The sequence below is a fragment of the Thalassophryne amazonica genome, chromosome 3, assembly GCF_902500255.1.
Source record: "Thalassophryne amazonica chromosome 3, fThaAma1.1, whole genome shotgun sequence".
In the NCBI taxonomy this organism is placed as follows: domain Eukaryota; kingdom Metazoa; phylum Chordata; class Actinopteri; order Batrachoidiformes; family Batrachoididae; genus Thalassophryne; species Thalassophryne amazonica.
The window spans coordinates 2,716,839-2,740,813 of NC_047105.1; the positions used below are offsets into that span (position 1 = coordinate 2,716,839).

The 23,975-nt window shown below is 41.3% G+C and overlaps 1 protein-coding gene across 3 annotated transcripts in view; it reads right to left on the minus strand.

The window, feature by feature from the left end:
- Nucleotides 1-23,975, minus strand: part of st3gal8 (ST3 beta-galactoside alpha-2,3-sialyltransferase 8) — a 99,254-nt gene that overhangs the window by 11,991 nt on the left and 63,288 nt on the right. For 2 of the 3 annotated variants that reach the window (XR_004559010.1, XM_034164555.1), the window contains exons 7-8: nt 11,574-11,619; nt 4,555-4,674 (exon numbers count right to left, since the gene is read on the minus strand). Coding sequence is in view for 1 of the 3 variants with exons in the window: in XM_034164555.1 (XP_034020446.1) it covers nt 4,555-4,674; nt 11,574-11,619 (166 nt within the window). In the remaining 2 variants the exon portion in view is untranslated. Of the gene's footprint in view, nt 1-4,287; nt 4,350-4,468; nt 4,675-11,573; nt 11,620-23,975 lie in introns of those variants that run through there. The other variant, XR_004559011.1, reaches the window with a different exon arrangement.

Genomic DNA, 23,975 nt, shown 5'->3' on the forward strand with positions numbered 1-23,975 from the left:
TCCATAATTAACTTTAGTCTGTGAAGAAGATTCCCCATTTACATGAACAAATTGTAATCTATTAGACAAATATGATTCAAACCACCGCAGCGCAGTGCCTTTAATACCTATGGCATGCTCTAATCTCTGTAATAAAATTTTATGGTCAACAGTATCAAAAGCAGCACTGAGGTCTAACAGAACAAGCACAGAGATGAGTCCACTGTCCGAGGCCATAAGAAGATCATTTGTAACCTTCACTAATGCTGTTTCTGTACTATGATGAATTCTAAAACCTGACTGAAACTCTTCAAATAGACCATTCCTCTGCAGATGATCAGTTAGCTGTTTTACAACTACCCTTTCAAGAATTTTTGAGAGAAAAGGAAGGTTGGAGATTGGCCTATAATTAGCTAAGATAGCTGGGTCAAGTGATGGCTTTTTAAGTAATGGTTTAATTACTGCCACCTTAAAAGCCTGTGGTACATAGCCAACTAACAAAGATAGATTGATCATATTTAAGATCGAAGCATTAAATAATGGTAGGGCTTCCTTGAGCAGCCTGGTAGGAATGGGGTCTAATAAACATGTTGATGGTTTGGATGAAGTAACTAATGAAAATAACTCAGACAGAACAATCGGAGAGAAAGAGTCTAACCAAATACCGGCATCACTGAAAGCAGCCAAAGATAACGATACGTCTTTGGGATGGTTATGAGTAATTTTTTCTCTAATAGTTAAAATTTTGTTAGCAAAGAAAGTCATGAAGTCATTACTAGTTAAAGTTAATGGAATATTCAGCTCAATAGAGCTCTGACTCTTTGTCAGCCTGGCTACAGTGCTGAAAAGAAACCTGGGGTTGTTCTTATTTTCTTCAATTAGTGATGAGTAGAAAGATGTCCTAGCTTTACGGAGGGCTTTTTTATAGAGCAACAGACTCTTTTTCCAGGCTAAGTGAAGATCTTCTAAATTAGTGAGACGCCATTTCCTCTCCAACTTACGGGTTATCTGCTTTAAGCTACGAGTTTGTGAGTTATACCACGGAGTCAGGCACGTCTGATTTAAGGCTCACTTTTTCAGAGGAGCTACAGCATCCAAAGTTGTGCTCAATGAGGATGTAAAACTATTGACGAGATACTCTATCTCCCTTACAGAGTTTAGGTAGCTACTCTGCACTGTGTTGGTATATGGCATTAGAGAACATAAAGAAGGAATCATATCCTTAAACCTAGTTACAGCGCTTTCTGAAAGACTTCTAGTGTAATGAAACTTATTCCCCACTGCTGGGTAGTCCATCAGAGTAAATGTAAATGTTATTAAGAAATGATCAGACAGAAGGGAGTTTTCAGGGAATACTGTTAAGTCTTCTATTTCCATACCATAAGTCAGAACAAGATCTAAGATATGATTAAAGTGGTGGGTGGACTCATTTACTTTTTGAGCAAAGCCAATAGAGTCTAATAATAGATTAAATGCAGTGTTGAGGCTGTCATTCTCAGCATCTGTGTGGATGTCAAACAAATAATCCGCTGTCAAACGATTAATCTGCTGTCAAACAATTAATCTGCAGGCAAATGATTAATCTGATGTCAAACAAATAATCTGATGTCAAACCAACAATCTGCTATCAAACAAATAATGTGATGTCAAACGATTAATTTGCAGTCAAATCATTAATCTGATGTCAAACAAATAATCTGCAGTCAAATGATTAATGTGATGTCAAACAAATAATCTGCAGTCAAACAATTAATGTGATGTCAAACAATTAATCTGCAGTCAAACGATGAATCTGATGTCAAACAAATAATCTGCAGTCAAACGATTAATCTGATGTCAAACAAATAATCCGCTGTCAAACGATTAATCTGCTGTCAAACAATTAATCTGCAGGCAAATGATTAATATGATGTCAAACAAATAATCTGATGTCAAACAAACAATCTGATGTCAAACAAATAATCCGCTGTCAAACAATTAATCTGCAGTCAAATGATTAATCTTATGTCAAACAAATAATCTGCAGTCAAACGATGAATTTTATGTCAAAGATTAATCTGCTGTCAAACAATTAATCTGCAGTCAAACGATTACTCTGATGTCAAACAATTAATCTGCAGTCAAACGATTAGTCTGATGTCAAACAATCTGCTGTCAAATGATTAATCTGATGTCAAACAAATAATCTAATGTCAAACAATTAATCTGATGTCAAACAATCTGCAGTCAAACAATTAATCTGATGTCAAACAATTAATCTGCAGTCAAACGATGAATCTGATGTCAAACAAATAATCAGCAGTCAAACAATTAATCTGATGTCAAACAATTAATCTGCAGTCAAACGATGAATCTGATGTCAAACAATTAATCTGCTGTCAAACGATTAATCTGCTGTGAAACGATTAATCTGATGTCAAACAAATAATCTGCTGTCAAAAAAATAATCTGATGTCAAATGATTAATCTGCTGTTGAGCAATTAATCTGATATCAAACAATTAATCTGCTGTTGAGCAATTTAAAAACCTGCCGTCAGAAAAAAAAATCTGCAGTCAAACAATTAATCTGCCATCAGATGATTAATCTGCAGTTAGATGATTAATCTGCCGTCAGGGAAATATTCTACTGTCAAACAAATCTGCTGTCAAACAATTAATCTACCATCAAACGATTAATCTGCCATCAGACAAATAATTTGATGTGCATCACATCCTCCCACCTGGTGTCTTCATTTGCCGTGGGTGGAATACGCCCACAACTCGCAGATTTGCTCAGTGACGGTATGACTACATTTATGTGTTTTCTGGGGTATCAGCCGACTCCGTTTCCCTCTCAAGAGGATGAACTGTCCGTTCCCTCTGTTCAAGACCACCTACATCGGTGTCAGTGGGTGTGGAGGACTGCTCATTCCCCCCTACTGCAGATGAGGGATTGGACAACTCGCCATGCAGACCAGCACTGAACCCCGACCCTGCGGTACCTGCCTGGCCAGGAAGGACAGCTCTCGGCCAAGGATGCACCTCTCCAGGTGGACTCACAAAAGCTGGCACCTACATTTTTGGGACCTTTTCAGGTGGCTAAGATAATCATCCCTGTGTCTCAAGCTCAAGCTTCCAAACTCCCTTCCGATACATCCAGTGCTCCACGTCTCTTGTATTAAGCCCTCTGTTCCAGGAACTATCTGGCGTGGCTTTTTGGTCCAGTTGGTGTCGCTCCCTTCCAGGACTTCACTCCACAGATTTGTAAATTTACCATTTAAAATCAAATCAAATCAAATCAATTTTATTTATATAGCGCCAAATCACAACAAACAGTTGCCCCAAGGTGCTTTATATTGTAAGGCAAAAGCCATACAATAATTACAGAAAAACCCCAACGGTCAAAACGACCCCCTGTGAGCAAGCACTTGGTGACACTGGGAAGAAAAAACTCCCTTTTAACAGGAAGAAACCTCCAGCAGAACCAGGCTCAGGGAGGGGCAGTCTTCTGCTGGGACTGGTTGGGGCTGAGGGAGAGAACCAAGAAAAAGACATGCTGTGGAGGGGAGCAGAGATCGATCACTAATGATTAAATGCAGAATGGTGCATACAGAGCAAAAAGAGAAAGAAACAGTGCATCATGGGAACCCCCCAGCAGTCTAAGTCTATAGCAGCATAACTAAGGGATGGTTCAGGGTCACCTGATCCAGCCCTAACTATAAACTTTAGCAAAAAGGAAAGTTTTAAGCCTAATCTTAAAAGTAGAGAGGGTGTCTGTCTCCCTGATCTGAATTGGGAGCTGGTTCCACAGGAGAGGAGCCTGAAAGCTGAAGGCTCTGCCTCCCATTCTACTCTTACAAACCCTAGGAACTACAAGTAAGCCTGCAGTCTGAGAGTGAAGCGCTCTATTGGGGTGATATGGTACTATGAGGTCCCTAAGATAAGATGGGACCTGATTATTCAAAACCTTATAAGTAAGGAGAAGAATTTTAAATTCTATTCTGGAATTAACAGGAAGCCAATGAAGAGAGGCCAATATGGGTGAGATATGCTCTCTCCTTCTAGTCCCTGTCAGTACTCTAGCTGCAGCATTCTGAATTAACTGAAGGCTTTTCAGGGAACTTTTAGGACAACCTGATAATAATGAATTACAATAGTCCAGCCTAGAGGAAATAAATGCATGAATTAGTTTTTCAGCATCACTCTGAGACAAGACCTTTCTAATTTTAGAGATATTGCGCAAATGCAAAAAAGCAGTCCTACATATTTGTTTAATATGCACATTGACTCATTGCTGCACACTAAATTGTTATTCACATATCTCTCTTTACTGGCTCTCTGCAGTTTGGGTCCTAAACTGTGTTTTCTGGTTTGCACCACAACAATTAATCTGCCATCAAACAATTATTCTGACAGCAGATTTACCATGAGACAACAGACAATCTATCATCAAACAAACAACCTGCAGGCAAACGATCAATCTGCTGTCAAGCAATGATGAAATCAAACTAATAAAAAAGACTGATGGAAAATGATCAACTGTGACTTGTGTAAATAAAGATATTGTGTCAAACACAGACTCCACCCCCTCCTACCTGGTCACAGGTGTGCAGAGCGAAGATGATGGCCAGCATGCCGGTGGACGGATAACGGCCATGATGCTCGGTCCAATGCTCATGAACATACTTAAAAAACACCGGGTTCACCACCAAAACCTACACACACACACACGCACACACACACAGAGTTACTATAGCGACCCATCAGCAATTCCAAAGCCACATTTATGAATTACCATGTAACACACACAGACAGACACATCCATGGACTGAGAGAATACTGTCCAAGAAAGACGCTCCTGATCCACAAAAGGACACCTACTAGCTCAACTAATGTTTGCAGATGATGTTGCAGATGAAGGAGAAACCTTCTCAAGAAAACCTTCATGGTCAGATGAGACTGGTGCATTGCTCAAAGTGGATGTAATAATGAAAAGGGAGGACTACTGGAGACACAGAAGAGGCTCGTGCTGAGGCACCTACGGGACCTCGGGGGTCCTGACGGCCTCAGTCCCAGAGTGCTGAAGGGATTGGCTTGCCTCTACTGGTGGTTGGCTCTCACTGCGGTATTGTATCACTTCCTGTTCCGGAGCACAGCGGTGTTTTTCTGTATCTGTTAGCTGTTTAATCTGCGCAGTTAGATTGATCTAGTTATCTAGATTACGATTTGTTTCCCAGTGTAATCTTTACGTGCCTTAACTAAAGCACTCCTTCTGCTGAATCACCTCTAAATTATTTACACATTATTCACTTTGCGTGTTTTTAGGAATCCGCTAGCTTAGCGTAGCTACTAGCTCTTAGCCGATTTAGCATGGCGGCTTCTCCTGTCTCTCCCACACTTTTCTGCTCTGGGTGTGAAATGTTTAGTTATTCCTCGGCCTCCTTTAGCAGTAACGGTACTTGTAATAAGTGTAGCTTATTCGTAGCTTTGGAGGCCAGGCTGGGCGAATTGGAGACTCGGCTCCGCACCGTGGAAAATTCTACAGCTAGCCAGGCCCCTGTAGTCGGTGCGGACCAAGGTAGCTTAGCCGCCGTTAGTTACCCCCTGGCAGATCCCGAGCAGCCGGGAAAGCAGGCCGACTGGGTGACTGTGAGGAGGAAGCGTAGCCCTAAACAGAAGCCCCGTGTACACCGCCAACCTTTTCACATCTCTAACCGTTTTTCCCCACTCGACGACACACCCGCCGAGGATCAAACTCTGGTTATTGGCGACTCTGTTTTGAGAAATGTGAAGTTAGCGACACCAGCAACCATAGTCAATTGTCTTCCGGGGGCCAGAGCAGGCGACATTGAAGGAAATTTGAAACTGCTGGCTAAGGCTATGCGTAAATTTGGTAAGATTGTAATTCACGTCGGCAGTAATGACACCCGGTTACGCCAATCGGAGGTCACTAAAATTAACATTAAATCGGTGTGTAACTTTGCAAAAACAATGTCGGACTCTGTAGTTTTCTCTGGGCCCCTCCCCAATCGGACCGGGAGTGACATGTTTAGCCGCATGTTCTCCTTGAATTGCTGGCTGTCTGAGTGGTGTCCAAAAAATGAGGTGGGCTTCATAGATAATTGGCAAAGCTTCTGGGGAAAACCTGGTCTTGTTAGGAGAGACGGCATCCATCCCACTTTGGATGGAGCAGCTCTCATTTCTAGAAATCTGGCCAATTTTCTTAAATCCTCCAAACCATGACTATCCAGGGTTGGGACCAGGAAGCAGAGTTGTAGTCTTACACACCTCTCTGCAGCTTCTCTCCCCCTGCCATCCCCTCATTACCCCATCCCCGTAGAGACGGTGCCTGCTCCCAGACTACCAATAACCAGCAAAAATCTATTTAAGCATAAAAATTCAAAAAGAAAAAATAATATTGCACCTTCAACTGCACCACAGACTAAAACAGTTAAATGTGGTCTATTAAACATTAGGTCTCTTTCTTCTAAGTCCCTGTTGGTAAATGATATAATAATTGATCAACATATTGATTTATTCTGCCTTACAGAAACCTGGTTACAGCAGGATGAATATGTTAGTTTAAATGAGTCAACACCCCCGAGTCACACTAACTGTCAGAATGCTCGTAGCACGGGCCGGGGCGGAGGATTAGCAGCAATCTTCCATTCCAGCTTATTAATTAATCAAAAACCCAGACATAGCTTTAATTCATTTGAAAGCTTGACTCTTAGTCTTGTCCATCCAAATTGGAAGTCCCAAACACCAGTTTTATTTGTTATTATCTATCGTCCACCTGGTCGTTACTGTGAGTTTCTCTGTGAATTTTCAGACCTTTTGTCTGACTTAGTGCTTAGCTCAGATAAGATAATTATAGTGGGCGATTTTAACATCCACACAGATGCTGAGAATGACAGCCTCAACACTGCATTTAATCTATTATTAGACTCTATTGGCTTTGCTCAAAAAGTAAATGAGTCCACCCACCACTTTAATCATATCTTAGATCTTGTTCTGACTTATGGTATGGAAATAGAAGACTTAACAGTATTCCCTGAAAACTCCCTTCTGTCTGATCATTTCTTAATAACATTTACATTTACTCTGATGGATTACCCAGCAGTGGGGAATAAGTTTCATTACACTAGAAGTCTTTCAGAAAGCGCTGTAACTAGGTTTAAGGATATGATTCCTTCTTTATGTTCTCTAATGCCATATACCAACACAGTGCAGAGTAGCTACCTAAACTCTGTAAGTGAGATAGAGTATCTCGTCAATAGTTTTACATCCTCATTGAAGACAACTTTGGATGCTGTAGCTCCTCTGAAAAAGAGAGCTTTAAATCAGAAGTGCCTGACTCCGTGGTATAACTCACAAACTCGTAGCTTAAAGCAGATAACCCGTAAGTTGGAGAGGAAATGGCGTCTCACTAATTTAGAAGGTCTTCACTTAGCCTGGAAAAAGAGTCTGTTGCTCTATAAAAAAGCCCTCCGTAAAGCTAGGACATCTTTCTACTCATCACTAATTGAAGAAAATAAGAACAACCCCAGGTTTCTTTTCAGCACTGTAGCCAGGCTGACAAAGAGTCAGAGCTCTATTGAGCTGAGTATTCCATTAACTTTAACTAGTAATGACTTCATGACTTTCTTTGCTAACAAAATTTTAACTATTAGAGAAAAAATTACTCATACCCATCCCAAAGACGTATCGTTATCTTTGGCTGCTTTCAGTGATGCCGGTATTTGGTTAGACTCTTTCTCTCCAATTGTTCTGTCTGAGTTATTTTCATTAGTTACTTCATCCAAACCATCAACATGTTTATTAGACCCCATTCCTACCAGGCTGCTCAAGGAAGCCCTACCATTATTTAATGCCTCGATCTTAAATATGATCAATCTATCTTTGTTAGTTGGCTATGTACCACAGCCTTTTAAGGTGGAAGTAATTAAACCATTACTTAAAAAGCCATCACTTGACCCAGCTATCTTAGCTAATTATAGGCCAATCTCCAACTTTCCTTTTCTCTCAAAAATTCTTGAAAGGGTAGTTGTAAAACAGCTAACTGATCATCTGCAGAGGAATGGTCTATTTGAAGAGTTTCAGTCAGGTTTTAGAATTCATCATAGTACAGAAACAGCATTAGTGAAGGTTACAAATGATCTTCTTATGGCCTCGGACAGTGGACTCATCTCTGTGCTTGTTCTGTTAGACCTCAGTGCTGCTTTTGATACTGTTGACCATAAAATTTTATTACAGAGATTAGAGCATGCCATAGGTATTAAAGGCACTGCGCTGCGGTGGTTTGAATCATATTTGTCTAATAGATTACAATTTGTTCATGTAAATGGGGAATCTTCTTCACAGACTAAAGTTAATTATGGAGTTCCACAAGGTTCTGTGCTAGGACCAATTTTATTCACTTTATACATGCTTCCCTTAGGCAGTATTATTAGACGGTATTGCTTAAATTTTCATTGTTACGCAGATGATACCCAGCTTTATCTCTCCATGAAGCCAGAGGACACACACCAATTAGCTAAACTGCAGGATTGTCTTACAGACATAAAGACATGGATGACCTCTAATTTCCTGCTTTTAAACTCAGATAAAACTGAAGTTATTGTACTTGGCCCCACAAATCTTAGAAACATGGTGTCTAACCAGATCCTTACACTGGATGGCATTACCCTGACCTCGAGTAATACTGTGAGAAATCTTGGAGTCATTTTTGATAAGGATATGTCATTCAAAGCGCATATTAAACAAATATGTAGGACTGCTTTTTTGCATTTATGCAATATCTCTAAAATCAGAAAGGTCTTGTCTCAGAGTGATGCTGAAAAACTAATTCATGCATTTATTTCCTCTAGGCTGGACTATTGTAATTCATTATTATCAGGTTGTCCTAAAAGTTCCCTAAAAAGCCTTCAGTTAATTCAAAATGCTGCAGCTAGAGTACTGACGGGGACTAGAAGGAGAGAGCATATCTCACCCATATTGGCCTCTCTTCATTGGCTCCCTGTTAATTCTAGAATAGAATTTAAAATTCTTCTTCTTACTTATAAGGTTTTGAATAATCAGGTTCCATCTTATCTTAGGGACCTCGTAGTACCGTATCACCCCAATAGAGCGCTTCGCTCTCAGACTGCAGGCTTACTTGTAGTTCCTAGGGTTTGTAAGAGTAGAATGGGAGGCAGAGCCTTCAGCTTTCAGGCTCCTCTCCTGTGGAACCAGCTCCCAATTCAGATCAGGGAGACAGACACCCTCTCTACTTTTAAGATTAGGCTTAAAACTTTCCTTTTTGCTAAAGCTTATAGTTAGGGCTGGATCAGGTGACCCTGAACCATCCCTTAGTTATGCTGCTATAGACGTAGACTGCTGGGGGGTTCCCATGATGCACTGAGTGTTTCTTTCTCTTTTTGCTCTGTATGCACCACTCTGCATTTATTCATTAGTGATTGATCTCTGCTCCCCTCCACAGCATGTCTTTTTCCTGGTTCTCTCCCTCAGCCCCAACCAGTCCCAGCAGAAGACTGCCCCTCCCTGAGCCTGGTTCTGCTGGAGGTTTCCTCCTGTTAAAAGGGAGTTTTTCCTTCCCACTGTAGCCAAGTGCTTGCTCACAGGGGGTCGTTTTGACCGTTGGGGTTTTACATAATTATTGTATGGCCTTGCCTTACAATATAAAGCGCCTTGGGGCAACTGTTGTGATTTGGTGCTATATAAATAAAATGGATTTGATTTGATTAAGAAAGGTCAGAGCCGACTGTACTTCATCAGGAAGCTCAGATCTTTCATTGTCTGCACAAATAAGTTGCAGATGTTTTTCCACTCGGTGGTCTCCAGCATTATCTTCTACCCTGTAGTGTGCTGGAGCATCAGGCTTAAGGCAGCTGACATGAACAGACTCAATAAGCTCATCAGGAGAGCCGGCTCTGTCCTGGGGGTAGAACTGGAGTCTGTGGTGGAGGTTTCAGAGAGGAGGATGTTGAGAAAACTGCTCAGCATCCTGGACAACACCTCGCACTACCTGCATACCACACTGACATCCTGCCAGAGCGTCACAGAAGGGCCTTCCTTCTTGTGGCAGTCAGACCGTATAACTCCTCCACACTCTGCAGGATGAATACGTAATGAACAGAGTTATTCAGTTACTCAGAGTTATGTGCAATACTGTCAACATCTTGTGAAATATATCTTCCAGTGATTTTGCATAAATTTGTTGTACTTATTGTAAAAAAAAATTGCTTGATTTCTATTTAATACGAACAACTTCTGTAACAATGAATTTAACTAATTGTTTATTGTTTCTGTAGTCTGGCAAAAAAAATTCCTTTGGGATAAAAAAAAGCTGATGTTTATCTACTCATAATTTTTTAGCAAAGCCACCAACATCAAAGACAGCAAGAACCTCCATCACACATCAAAGCTGGTTGTGGCTAAAGCAGGCTAACATGAAGCTTTGGGAATCAGGACAAATCCTGACCTCAATCCCATCAAAAACATTTTGACTGCGTTTAAAAAATCTGGGTCACTCAGTGTTGGTCTACCAACCTGTAACCCTGGGTTTGACTGCAAGTGTGTGTGTCAGGCTACCCGTCTATGTCCTTGGACAAGACTGTCCTCCTCCACCCGCAGGGATGGATATTCTGCATTATTATCACTTTACCGGGGCGTTGCTGGGCCAGTATCATAGATTTATGTTGACGGTATCTGGCTATACCCGCCCGCTGTGCATAAACAAATGACGTCATAGCGCGCAGCCCAAGAACTGTCCGCAGAGGGGAAAAAAAAACAAACTGTCCTCAGAGGAAAAGATGAAAAGGTGAGAAGTGTGTTTTGGTTCCAATATGGATATTCCAGATGATTTTCTCATGAATAGTATGAGCAGCTAAAGCAGCCAGCTTGATGAGGACGCACTGCTGAATTTGAACAGCAGCGCGCGCCAGGCGACAAAGCAGAAGTTAAGTGAGCCAACGTTTTATGTACGCGTTACGTGTTGTGTATCTCAGTAAAAAGTGATAGCTGTCATTTTGGGCGACTGGGCATGGACGGAGGGACTCTTGAAAATGCATACCGTACGACAACAGCATGTTACTGTATTATTAGCAATCCCTTATCAATTCCTGATTAATTTCTGTGTGGGAAAATGAAGACCTGCAGAGAGTTTGGAGCAGCAATGCAGCCTTTGTCTGGGCTGCTCAATGCAGAATCGGATGTGACATCAGGACACATCAGCTTCTGACATACAACTGTCAGAAAAAAACATGCTGACACTGATAAGTAGAACTTCTGCCAAGCTTATTAGTGGTGACCGCCAGCAACAAAAAAACAAATATTAGGTGTGCCGTATGTATAGTTTTGAGCCTGTGCTGAGTGTAGAAAACACAAATTCAAATGTGACCACAGCCGAGGGCATTTGAAAACCCGAGGGGTGTAAAAGAAGCCAGCTGTGAACCTGGATGGATACCAGAGCTCTGATGGTGGATGAAGTGGACTTATCCTGAATGGACTCTTTCTCATGAACCTCATGATCTTACGTAGTTGCAGTTCAGCTAATACAACAGCCAATAAGAATCATGTCACCCTGCTCTGAGCTGAGCAGGGTGCTATTTACCTTGTCTTTATCAGCCTGGATCCGGTCTTTAACCCTCATGTAGGTCCTGCACAAACACACAATGAGGTGGTTACCACATGATAACAGTGTCCATGTTGAGTCCTCAGAGACACATGAAGATGATCACAGGGTTCCCTGCCTACTTCCTGTCACATGTCAGTCACCATGATGCTGTAATACAACAGAAGTTCAGCTGCATGTCACTTTATCAAACTGATGGACTGTTTCCAAACGGATCAATGCGGTTTGCCGTAAGACAGCATCATATACAACAGGGCTGAAACGATTGGTTGAGTAACTTGAATAATTCAATTACAAAAAATGTTTGAGGCAAATTCTGCACCTCAAAGCTTTGTTTAATGTTGTAGTACATATGCCAGGCCTGTGTGTGGCGCTGTAATGTGCTCAGAAAAACAAACAGAAGAAGACTAGAGCATGTGCACATCCTGCTCAGGGTGCCGCTCTCACTGGAGCGACAACACACAGAATGTGTCTCTTTGACCCAGATTGATCTCTTTCAGTGCAGCTTCTTGTTCTGACTAACACCAAGTTAACACCCAAGTCTTTCATCTCCAACTGTAAATGGTCATCAAAACATTCCAGTCATATCTTTCTGAACTCTTCTGCATCAAACTCCATTGTGTCAATGTTTACAATGTGGTTGAACAATAACAGGTGAAGTTGCTCATAAACTTTTAAGTTTCTTAAATATTTATTATGGCCACTATTAAAACTTCAGTTCTCTTTATAATTTTATTACTGGTAAATTTTAGAATTGATTTAGATTAGATATACTCATTATCTCACAGGAAAATATCACAATTATCTGGGAACTACTTTTGGCACAGGAATTCATCAAGCACGTCGGCCGTGGGCGCGTACTGACACAGAATACCCAGAAACTGGACAGTTGTTCGGCCAAAACAAGAGCGTCCACTTTTAGCTTGTCATAAACTAAGCTAGTGGCGCTCGTGAGACTGTGCATGTGCATAAGCTGTGTAAGCGCTCATAAAAATTAGCACAACAGCTACAGCTTTCCAACGTGACACACAAAGTGAAATAAAGGCTTTTTCAGAGAAAAATGTTCCACGCTGATCATCTGAAATAGTCTGACTGCACATTTAAAGCAGAAGCAGTGTGTTTCATCCGCTGCCTGCTCTCCGTTCTACGTGGGGAGTGACTATTCGCGTGGCGGCGGGTGGCTGCCTCTCTCTGCCCGGTGTGAGCGGCTCAGCTCTGCCCTGGACACACGGACAGTCTCTGGAAGAAGTCCACTCTTCCTTCTGTGTTTTGCTCAGACTCGCACTGAGTGTTTCACTTTTTAATTTTTGCTTTTTTTGGCCAACACACAACGCTTCACAAACACGGGAACTCAAATAAAATAATAATTAAAAAAACTGACTGCGATGCTGCATGTTCAACCTCCAGCTGAAATGCATTTACTGAATCACAGAAAAAGAGGGATTAAAAAAAAATCACGCAGGGACCCAGTCCACCAACCTAAAAAAAAAAACTTAAAATGGTTCAATTTTACAAGTTGGGGGGTTCCGGTGATGTCTCCACAACGAATTATTAATCTCGCCTCATATCATAGCCAAATAGGACATTTTCGACAAATACTAGAAAGTGCTGACGAGGCGAAGATGGGGAAAAAGGATGGACAAAAGAAAAACTCAGCTGCAGAGTCTGACAACGGACAAAATACAGCAAGCAGCTCCCCTGCACAGGTACGCGATGAAGAAGCTAACGCCGAGTCATATGTGGCTAGCTTAGCAAAAGTTTTGGAAGAGATACAGAACTTTCGTAAAGATGTGAGACAGCAACTGGACGAAATCAAATCTGAGGGAGGTCATGGACAGAGGGAGACAGGGGAGGAGCAAGAGAAAAATATCAGAGAGAAACTACGTGCCTTCAGGAGATAAGTCCCACCCTCATAGGAGAAAAATCATAAACTGATTTAAATGGGTGGAAAATTATAAGCTCTGAGTAAGTGGGACAGCTGGACAGAATCAGATTTAGACTGTATTAAGTTAAACTTGCTAAAATGCATGGATCAGTGTGAACTGTATTATTGGTACATCTATCCTTCTCCCTCATCCAAATGAGAATATATACACAAGGGAGGAATATAATGTTCCATTTCCAGATGATGGACAGAGAATGCTTTGGGGGCCCTCACCCTACAGGTAGCAGAGGATTTCCCCCACAGCTAAAAGTTCTTTAGCTTAGTTCAGGGTCATTTCCAAGAGACCCCAACCTTGGAGCCACACTTGTTCTGTTTTCTTTTCATGTGTGTTTTATTGTTCGGGAATGTTCAGGAAGTAGACTTGTTAGTTTTTGTTTTGATAATATCAATGTTACATAGGCAGATTAATTTATATGACTACTGGCATAGTGAAATTTATCTCATATAATGTCAATGGGCTGTTGAATCCAATCAAACGTAGTAAAATTCTGTCAAAAATGAAGAAGGAACAAGCCCATGTACTATACCTACAGGAAACTCACTTAAATGACAATGAACACAGAAAACTTACACGCATGGGTTTCACTAATTTATTTTTTTCATCTTATAAAACAGGACATAGAAGAGGAGTCGCTATCCTTATTTCTAACAGGCTAAATTTAGAAAAGATTTTTGAAATGAGAGACAAAGAGAGAAGATTCATTTTGGTAAAAGGAAATATAGGGGTAACTTGGTCACTTTATTAAATATATACACACCACCTGGAAGTGATGTTAGCTTCTTTCAAAAAATTACTGATATTATGGTAACGGAAACGGAAGGAAGGTGGGGGAGATTTAAATATACACTTACAACCCCAGTTAGATAGTTCCAATAAAAAACACCTTGTAGGAAAGTCCCTTCATAAAAAAAAAAAATAAAGGCACTATTCGAGGACATTGGACTAATAGATATATGGAGAAACGTCTTCCCCATTAGAAGACACTATACACATTATTCTGCCCCACACGCCTCATATACAAGAATCAATTATTTTCTAGCATTTGGAAAAGATAAAGATAAGATAAAAGATTGTGGAATTGGGACAATAGATCTAAGTGACCATGCACCTATTTACTTAAATGTTGATTTTAGCCTGCAGGTGAAGAATACTACATGGAAACTAAATTCAAGTTTATTAAACAATTCTCAATTTAAGGAAAAATATCAAAAAGGAAATCAGCCTATATTTAGAATACAATGATAATGGTGAGGTCTCACCCCCCATCCTGTGGGACGCTCTAAAGGCTGTGTTAAGAGGGAAAATTATTGCATTCTCATCATATAAGAAGAAAATAATGAATCAAAAAAATGAAGAATTGCAAAATGAATTAATGGAACTGGAGAGAAAACACAAATTAAATTTGGAGCAAAATTTATTAGAGGATATTTAAAAAATTAGGAATTAAATTAATAATCTAGCCACACAAAAAATTAAAAAGAAACTAAGGTTTTTAAAACAGAGACATTATGAAAATGGATCTAAATCTAGATACTAGCCTGGAAATTGATGAAAAAATGGCAGAAAATACAATTTATAGAATTACGGATCCAAGAACAAGCAAAATAAAAAATAAATTAAGTGATCTTCAGAAATCATTTGAAGTATTTTATAAAACTTTATATTCTAAGGTACCAGGAGATAATGTAGATCAAATTGACGCTTATCTAAATTCTTTAGAGCTGCCCACATAAAATGAGGAACAAAATGAAATAATGATTGCTGATATAACTGAAGGAGAATTAATAAATGCAATTACGAGACTCAAATTAAATAAATCACCAGGATCAGATGGCTATACAGCTGAGTGGTATAAGAAATTTAGAGATGAATTAACACCTATTATACGAGGTCTATTAGAAAAGAAACCGACAGTTTTATTTTTTTTAAAAACTATATGGATTTGAATCACGTGTGATTACATCAGCCAAGCTTGAACCCTCGTGCGCATGCGTGAGTTTTTTCACGTCTGTCGGTGACGTCATTCGCCTGTGAGCACGCCTTGTGGAAGGAGTGGTCCAGCCTCCTCGTCGGATTTTCATTGTCTGAGAAGTTGCTGAGAGACTGGCGCTGTGCTTGATCAAAATTTTTTCAAGGACTGTGAGGCACATCCGAGTGGACACCATTCGAGAAATTCAGCTGGTTTCTGTGTAAATTTTAACGGCTGATGATAGATTTTGGATTGTTTCTATCGCTGTAAGGACTTCCCACGGAGCGGGACATCGCGCAGCGCTCTGAGGCGACGTCATCCTGTTTCAAGCTGAAAACCTCCAAATTTAAGCCTCTGTTGACCCAGGACGTCGTGAGAGAACAGAGAACTTTCAGAAGAGGTCAGAATCAGCAGTTTATGCGGACATTCCACTGTTAAAGGAGAATTTTTTTAATGAAAGACGTGTGGACGGATTGGCACGTCGGCTTGCGCCCGCCACAGGAAAAACACCTCCGTGTTGATAACCATTTGTAAAATCCAGGCGGCTTTTGGTGGCTTTCAGTTGAGTGAGTATCTGAGAAATTGTTTAACAGCAGGGCATGTTCCAACTTGTCCTTAAGGCTTCCAACGGAGGTGTCTGTCCTGTGGCGGGCGCACCGCGCCGGCTGCCTGCCGACACGCCAATCCGTCTGCACGTCTTTCATTAAAGAAAATCTCCTTTAACAGTGGAATGTCCGGATAAACTGCTGATTCCGACCTCTTCTGAAAGTTCTCTGTTCTCTCACGATGTCCTGGGTCAACAGAGGCTTAAATTTAGAGGTTTTCAGCTTGAAACAGGATGACGACGTCGCCTCGGAGCGCTGCGCGACATCCCGCTCCGTGGGAAGTCCTTACAGCGATAGAAACAATCCAAAATCTCTCATCAGCCATTAAAATTTTCACAGAAAACCAGCTGAATTTCTCGAATGGTCTCCACTCGGATGTGCCTCACAGTTTTTGAAAAAATTTTGATCAAGCACAGCGCCAGTCTCTCAGCAACTTCTCAGACAAAGGAATTCCGACGAGGGGGCTGGACCACTCCTTCCACAAGGCGTGCTCACAGGTGAATGACGTCACCGACAGGCGTGAAAAAACTCTTGCATGCCCACGAGGGTTCAAGCTTGGCTGATGTAATCACACGTGATTCAAATCCATATGTTTTTTTAAAAAAAACAATAAGGTCGGATACTTTTCTAACAGACCTCGTACTTCCCACATTGAATTGGGTTTTAAAAAAGGCACAAACACCGCCCAGCTGGAAGGAGGCGTACATATCGGCTACACCAAAAGAAGGCAAAGATAAAATGGACTGTGGATCCTATCGACCAATATCTGTTCTTAACATAGACTACCGATTATTCACCTCAATTATGGCCAGATGAATAGAGAAGTTCCTACCTACATTAATACATAATGACCAGACAGGTTTAATACAACAACGCCAAACACAAGATAATATACAAAAGACATTACACATCATAGATCATATACAAAAAAATAAGACTAAGGCAATAGTGATAAGTGTCGATGCAGAAAAAGCATCTGACTCTGTTAATTGGGATTTTTTGGATAGGGTGTTATATAGGTTTGGCTTCCATGATACAATTGTTAAAACTATACAGGCATTATACAACAATCCTACTGCTAGAATCAAAATAAATGGATCCTTATCAAAGAGCTTTACTCTGGAAAGAGGCTCCAGACAGGGCTGTGAATGGTCACCTCTACTTTTTGCATTATATTTAGAACCACTGGCTCAGCACATTAGACAAAACAATAAAATTAAGGGAATCTTTATAAAAGGTACAGAGTATAACTTAGCATGCTATGTGGATGATATTTTAGTGTACTTAGGACAACCAACATATGCTTAGCCTGAATTGATGAAATCATTTGAGCAATATGGCAAATTATCAGGATACAAAGTTAATATGGGTAAGACTCAATTACTTGCATATAATTACAACCCACCAGATGTAGTTAAGAATGAATACCCATTGATATGGCAAACAAAATCCATCAGATATTTCGGCATAAACATCCCACAAGATTTATCAAAATTATTTGAATGCATTTATGTTCCTTTATAGAACAAAATTATGGAAGATGTAAACAGGTGTAGCCTAACTCCTCTCAATCTTTCTTCAAGATTTGAATCTATTAAAATGAATATTTTACCTCAATTTTTATATTTATTCCACATCCTACCAATAGAAATCAATCAATGCCATTTTAATGAATGGGAAAAAATGTTATCAAGATATATATGGCGAGGCAAGAGACCTAGGGTACGTCTCAAAACTCCAAGGAGAGGGGAGGATGGGCTCTACCTTCTTTCAGAGATTATTTTCTTGCAACACAGATAAGAACAATTATATGCTGGTGCAATCCTATACGAGGTCTGTCCGTAAAGTATCGTACCTTTTTATTTTTTTCAAAAACTATATGGATTTCATTCATATGTTTTTACGTCAGACATGCTTGAACCCTCGTGCGCATGCGTGAGTTTTTCCACGCCTGTCGGTGACGTCATTCGCCTGTGAGCACGCCTTGTGGAAGGAGTGGTCCCGCCCCCTCGTCGGATTTTCATTGTCTGGAAATGGCGGAATGAAAAGGACTTTTTTTCCATCAGAATTTTTTCAGAAGCTGTTGGAGACTGGCACCTGGAAACCATTCGAAAATGTATCTGGCTTTCAGTGAAAATTTTACGGGCTTCACAGAGAATAAGGACTTTAACTACAGGTTTAAGGACCCCTTAAAAGGACAGTCGGTGCGCCGCGCTGCGACGATGCGGCACAAACCACTGGATCATTTCTAAGCTGATGGCTCTGTGGATACGAGACCGTCGTGTGCTCTTTCTCTGGTTATCATAAGACCTGGACATCAGCCATTTTCTGGCAGATTTCACTTTTAACAAGAGATTTTGTCATGGAAAGCCGCGCGGAGGCTTCGCGCATCACGACCGATTCGCTGATGAAGCGAGACAAAGGAACACCTCCGTTTCGGCGTGTTAGAGGACAAGTTGGGACATGTCCAGCTCTCCACAAGTTCTTTTATACTCATTCGACTGGTAAGCACTGAAAGCCGAGATAGACATGATCCAGCCGTAACTATAAGCTTTAGCAAAAAGGAAAGTTTTAAGCCTAATCTTAAAAGTAGAGAGGGTGTCTGTCTCCCTGATCTGAATTGGGAGCTGGTTCCACAGGAGAGGAGCCTGAAAGCTGAAGGCTCTGCCTCCCATTCTACTCTTACAAACCCTAGGAACTACAAGTAAGCCTGCAGTCTGAGAGCGAAGCGCTCTATTGGGGTGATGTGGTACTACGAGGTCCCTAAGATAAGATGGGACCTGATTATTCAAAACCTTATAAGTAAGAAGAAGAATTTTAAATTCTATTCTAGAATTAACAGGAAGCCAATGAAGAGAAGCCAATATGGGTGAGATATGCTCTCTCCTTCTAGTCCCCGTTAGTACTCTAGCTGCAGCATTTTGAATTAACTGAAGGCTTTTTAGGGAACTTTTAGGACAACCTGATAATAATGAATTACAATAGTCCAGCCTAGAGGAAATAAATGCATGAATTAGTTTTTCAGCATCACTCTGAGACAAGACCTTTCTAATTTTAGAGATATTGCGTAAATGCAAAAAAGCAGTCCTACATATTTGTTTAATATGCGCTTTGAATGACATATCCTGATCAAAAATTACACCAAGATTTCTCACAGTATTACTAGAGGTCAGGGTAATGCCATCCAGAGTAAGGATCTGGTTAGACACCATGTTTCTAAGATTTGTGGGGCCAAGTACAATAACTTCAGTTTTATCTGAGTTTAAAAGCAGGAAATTAGAGGTCATCCATGTCTTTATGTCTGTAAGACAATCCTGCAGTTTAGCTAATTGGTGTGTGTCCTCTGGCTTCATGGAGAGATAAAGCTGGGTATCATCTGCGTAACAATGAAAATTTAAGCAATACCGTCTAATAATACTACCTAAGGGAAGCATGTATAAAGTGAATAAAATTGGTCCTAGCACAGAACCTTGTGGAACTCCATAATTAACTTTAGTCTGTGAAGAAGATTCCCCATTTACATGAACAAATTGTAATCTATTAGACAAATATGATTCAAACCACCGCAGCGCAGTGCCTTTAATACCTATGGCATGCTCTAATCTCTGTAATAAAATTTTATGGTCAACAGTATCAAAAGCAGCACTGAGGTCTAACAGAACAAGCACAGAGATGAGTCCACTGTCCGAGGCCATAAGAAGATCATTTGTAACCTTCACTAATGCTGTTTCTGTACTATGATGAATTCTAAAACCTGACTGAAAATCTTCAAATAGACCATTCCTCTGCAGATGATCAGTTAGCTGTTTTACAACTACCCTTTCAAGAATTTTTGAGAGAAAAGGAAGGTTGGAGATTGGCCTATAATTAGCTAAGATAGCTGGGTCAAGTGATGGCTTTTTAAGTAATGGTTTAATTACTGCCACCTTAAAAGCCTGTGGTACATAGTCAACTAACAAAGATAGATTGATCATATTTAAGATCGAAGCATTAAATAATGGTAGGGCTTCCTTGAGCAGCCTGGTAGGAATGGCGTCTAATAAACATGTTGATGGTTTGGATGAAGTAACTAATGAAAATAACTCAGACAGAACAATCGGAGAGAAAGAGTCTAACCAAATACCGGCATCACTGAAAGCAGCCAAAGATAACGATACGTCTTTGGGATGGTTATGAGTAATTTTTTCTCTAATAGTTAAAATTTTGTTAGCAAAGAAAGTCATGAAGTCATTACTAGTTAAAGTTAATGGAATACTCAGCTCAATAGAGCTCTGACTCTTTGTCAGCCTGGCTACAGTGCTGAAAAGAAACCTGGGGTTGTTCTTATTTTCTTCAATTAGTGATGAGTAGAAAGATGTCCTAGCTTTACGGAGGGCTTTTTTATAGAGCAACAGACTCTTTTTCCAGGCTAAGTGAAGATCTTCTAAATTAGTGAGACGCCATTTCCTCTCCAACTTACGGGTTATCTGCTTTAAGCTACGAGTTTGTGAGTTATACCACGGAGTCAGGCACTTCTGATTTAAAGCTCTCTTTTTCAGAGGAGCTACAGCATCCAAAGTTGTCTTCAATGAGGATGTAAAACTACTGACGAGATACTCTATCTCACTTACAGAGTTTAGGTAGCTACTCTGCACTGTGTTGGTATATGGCATTAGAGAACATAAAGAAGGAATCATATCCTTAAACCTAGTTACAGCGCTTTCTGAAAGACTTCTACTGTAATGAAACTTATTCCCCACTGCTGGGTAGTCCATCAGAGTAAATGTAAATGTTATTAAGAAATGATCAGACAGAAGGGAGTTTTCAGGGAATACTGTTAAGTCTTCTATTTCCATACCATAAGTCAGAACAAGATCTAAGATATGATTAAAGTGGTGGGTGGACTCATTTACTTTTTGAGCAAAGCCAATTGAGTCTAATAATAGATTAAATGCAGTGTTGAGGCTGTCATTCTCAGTATCTGTGTGGATGTTAAAATCGCCCACTATAATTATCTTATCTGAGCTAAGCACTAAGTCAGACAAAAGGTCTGAAAATTCACAGAGAAACTCACAGTAACGACCAGGTGGACGATAGATAATAACAAATAAAACTGGTTTTTGGGACTTCCAATTTGGATGGACAAGACTAAGAGTCAAGCTTTCAAATGAATTAAAGCTCTGTCTGGGCTTTTGATTAATTAATAAGCTGGAAATGTGGAAAGCTATCATAAAAGAACAGAAATTAGAAGGGGATATAATGGTTCTTAAATGGTGTGCATATGACTCAGACTTCATGCCAAATAGATTGGATAACAGGTTTAAGGACTGGACATTTAAAGGTTTGACTGCTTTATGTAAATTACTGAAAGGGGGAACAATGCTTAGTTTTGATACAATTATAGAAAGATACCTTTTAGAAAAACAGGATTTCTACCGCTATCTGCAGATACGACACTATATTAATCTGAAAATGTTTAGGAAAGCATATAACTCTGATATTAATGGTAGAATTATATCATGTGCATACAAAGGCTTATCCAATATTAAAACACAGTCAACTACATGCCTCTACTGGTGGTTGGCTCTCACTGCGGTATTGTATCACTTCCTGTTCCGGAGCACAGCGGTGTTTTTCTGTATCTGTTAGCTGTTTAATCTGCGCAGTTAGATTGATCTAGTTATCTAGATTACGATTTGTTTCCCAGTGTAATCTTTACGTGCCTTAACTAAAGCACTCCTTCTGCTGAATCACCTCTAAATTATTTACACATTATTCACTTTGCGTGTTTTTAGGAATCCGCTAGCTTAGCGTAGCTACTAGCTCTTAGCCGATTTAGCATGGCGGCTTCTCCTGTCTCTCCCGCACTTTTCTGCTCTGGGTGTGAAATGTTTAGTTATTCCTCGGCCTCCTTTAGCAGTAACGGTACTTGTAATAAGTGTAGCTTATTCGTAGCTTTGGAGGCCAGGCTGGGCGAATTGGAGACTCGGCTCCGCACCGTGGAAAATTCTACAGCTAGCCAGGCCCCTGTAGTCGGTGCGGACCAAGGTAGCTTAGCCGCCGTTAGTTACCCCCTGGCAGATCCCGAGCAGCCGGGAAAGCAGGCTGACTGGGTGACTGTGAGGAGGAAGCGTAGCCCTAAACAGAAGCCCCGTGTACACCGCCAACCCGTTCACATCTCTAACCGTTTTTCCCCACTCGACGACACACCCGCCGAGGATCAAACTCTGGTTATTGGCGACTCTGTTTTGCGAAATGTGAAGTTAGCGACACCAGCAACCATAGTCAATTGTCTTCCGGGGGCCAGAGCAGGCGACATTAAAGGAAATTTGAAACTGCTGGCTAAGGCTAAGCGTAAATTTGGTAAGATTGTAATTCACGTCGGCAGTAATGACACCCGGTTACGCCAATCGGAGGTCACTAAAATTAACATTAAATCGGGGTGTAACTTTGCAAAAACAATGTCGGACTCTGTAGTTTTCTCTGGGCCTCTCCCCAATCAGGCTACAAATGATCTTCTTATGGCCTCGGACAGTGGACTCATTGTTATATGGCTGGGGAGGGGGGGGGGGTGTTTTAGTATTTTTATTTGTAAGCTCAAGTTTGGGTTGTTTTTCTTTTCTCCCCTTCCCTGGGGTTTGATGGGACGGTCCCCTGGGGAGGGGGGGGGGTGTTTTGGTTGTTTGTGTTTTGTTTTATGACTAACTACACATGTTTGGATAAAGGCTGACCGCACAGGTGTAAGAACTCCTGGCCACACCTGTGCTAAGAGACTGTCAGAAACAAGGGCAAAGATGCAGCCAGTTCAACCAGTCTGTTGGAGGATGAACGCAGACGCGGTTTCCAGCCATGGTCCCTGGAGGGGGGTGTTTCTCCTGGGCCAGGTGTGTGTGGTCGCCGGGAGGCTTCCCGTGAGGGTGGGGTACTGTTATATGGCTGGGGGGGCCTGGCTGCCGGTTTGTTTCTGTTTTTTGGTTTTCCTCCCAGGTGGCGTGCGTTTGGGACTGAGTGGCTGTGTTGCTGAGGCTGTCAGGACCTCACCCTGATCACCTGCGACTCGTCAGGACTCACAGCTGTGGTGCATCTGGATGGATTGGAGCATGTTGGCATTTAAGACTGGAGTGCACAGTGTGTATTTGCCAGAGACTCGACCTTGTGACCAGACGGGTGAGATCGTCGTCTCGGGAGCCATCTCATCAACAGCGGATGCTGAGAACGTCCAGGTTTGATGCACAGTCTGTGAAAGAGGAGGGGGTGAGGTCTCACGCTCGTCAGCACACTTCCTGAGGTACGTTAGATTTTGTGACTAACAGTTATACAGTCAGTAAATGTGGTGTCCCTCACACCTTATTGTATTGAGCTGTTTGTTAGTCATGTATCAGCTTCCACTGCAGTGGAATTTTGTGAACTGGATGTTCCATGCCTGCAGGTTGGGAAGCTGATCAGTAATCAAGCCAGGAAGTGTTTGCTGTTTGTACACCTTTAAGTGTTCTGTGTGTAGAGTGTGGACTCACATAATGGTTCCTTCTTTCACAGACTCGGTTGTTGCGGCCACCTGGGGGGTGTCGGCGGGGTCCTTGGGTCCGAAACAGCTTCTGGCTCCGGACCGTTAGCGCTGCTGGGAGCGCACCACGCCAGGCCGCACCTTTTGTTATTATATTATCACTGTTATGTATTAAATTCAGTTAGCCTTTGTACCGTGCTCTGCTTATTTCATACTGGGTCCTTCAAACGCTGGTCGGTTCTCCGAGCTGCGTCCGACACATAACAGTAGTCTCTGGCCAAACATCACGGACCCAGCGGTAGCAGAGACGGTAACGCGCCGGGAAGGCGGCAGCAGACGTTCAGTGGTTATCCGGATCAGTTGCGGGTGCTCTCCGCC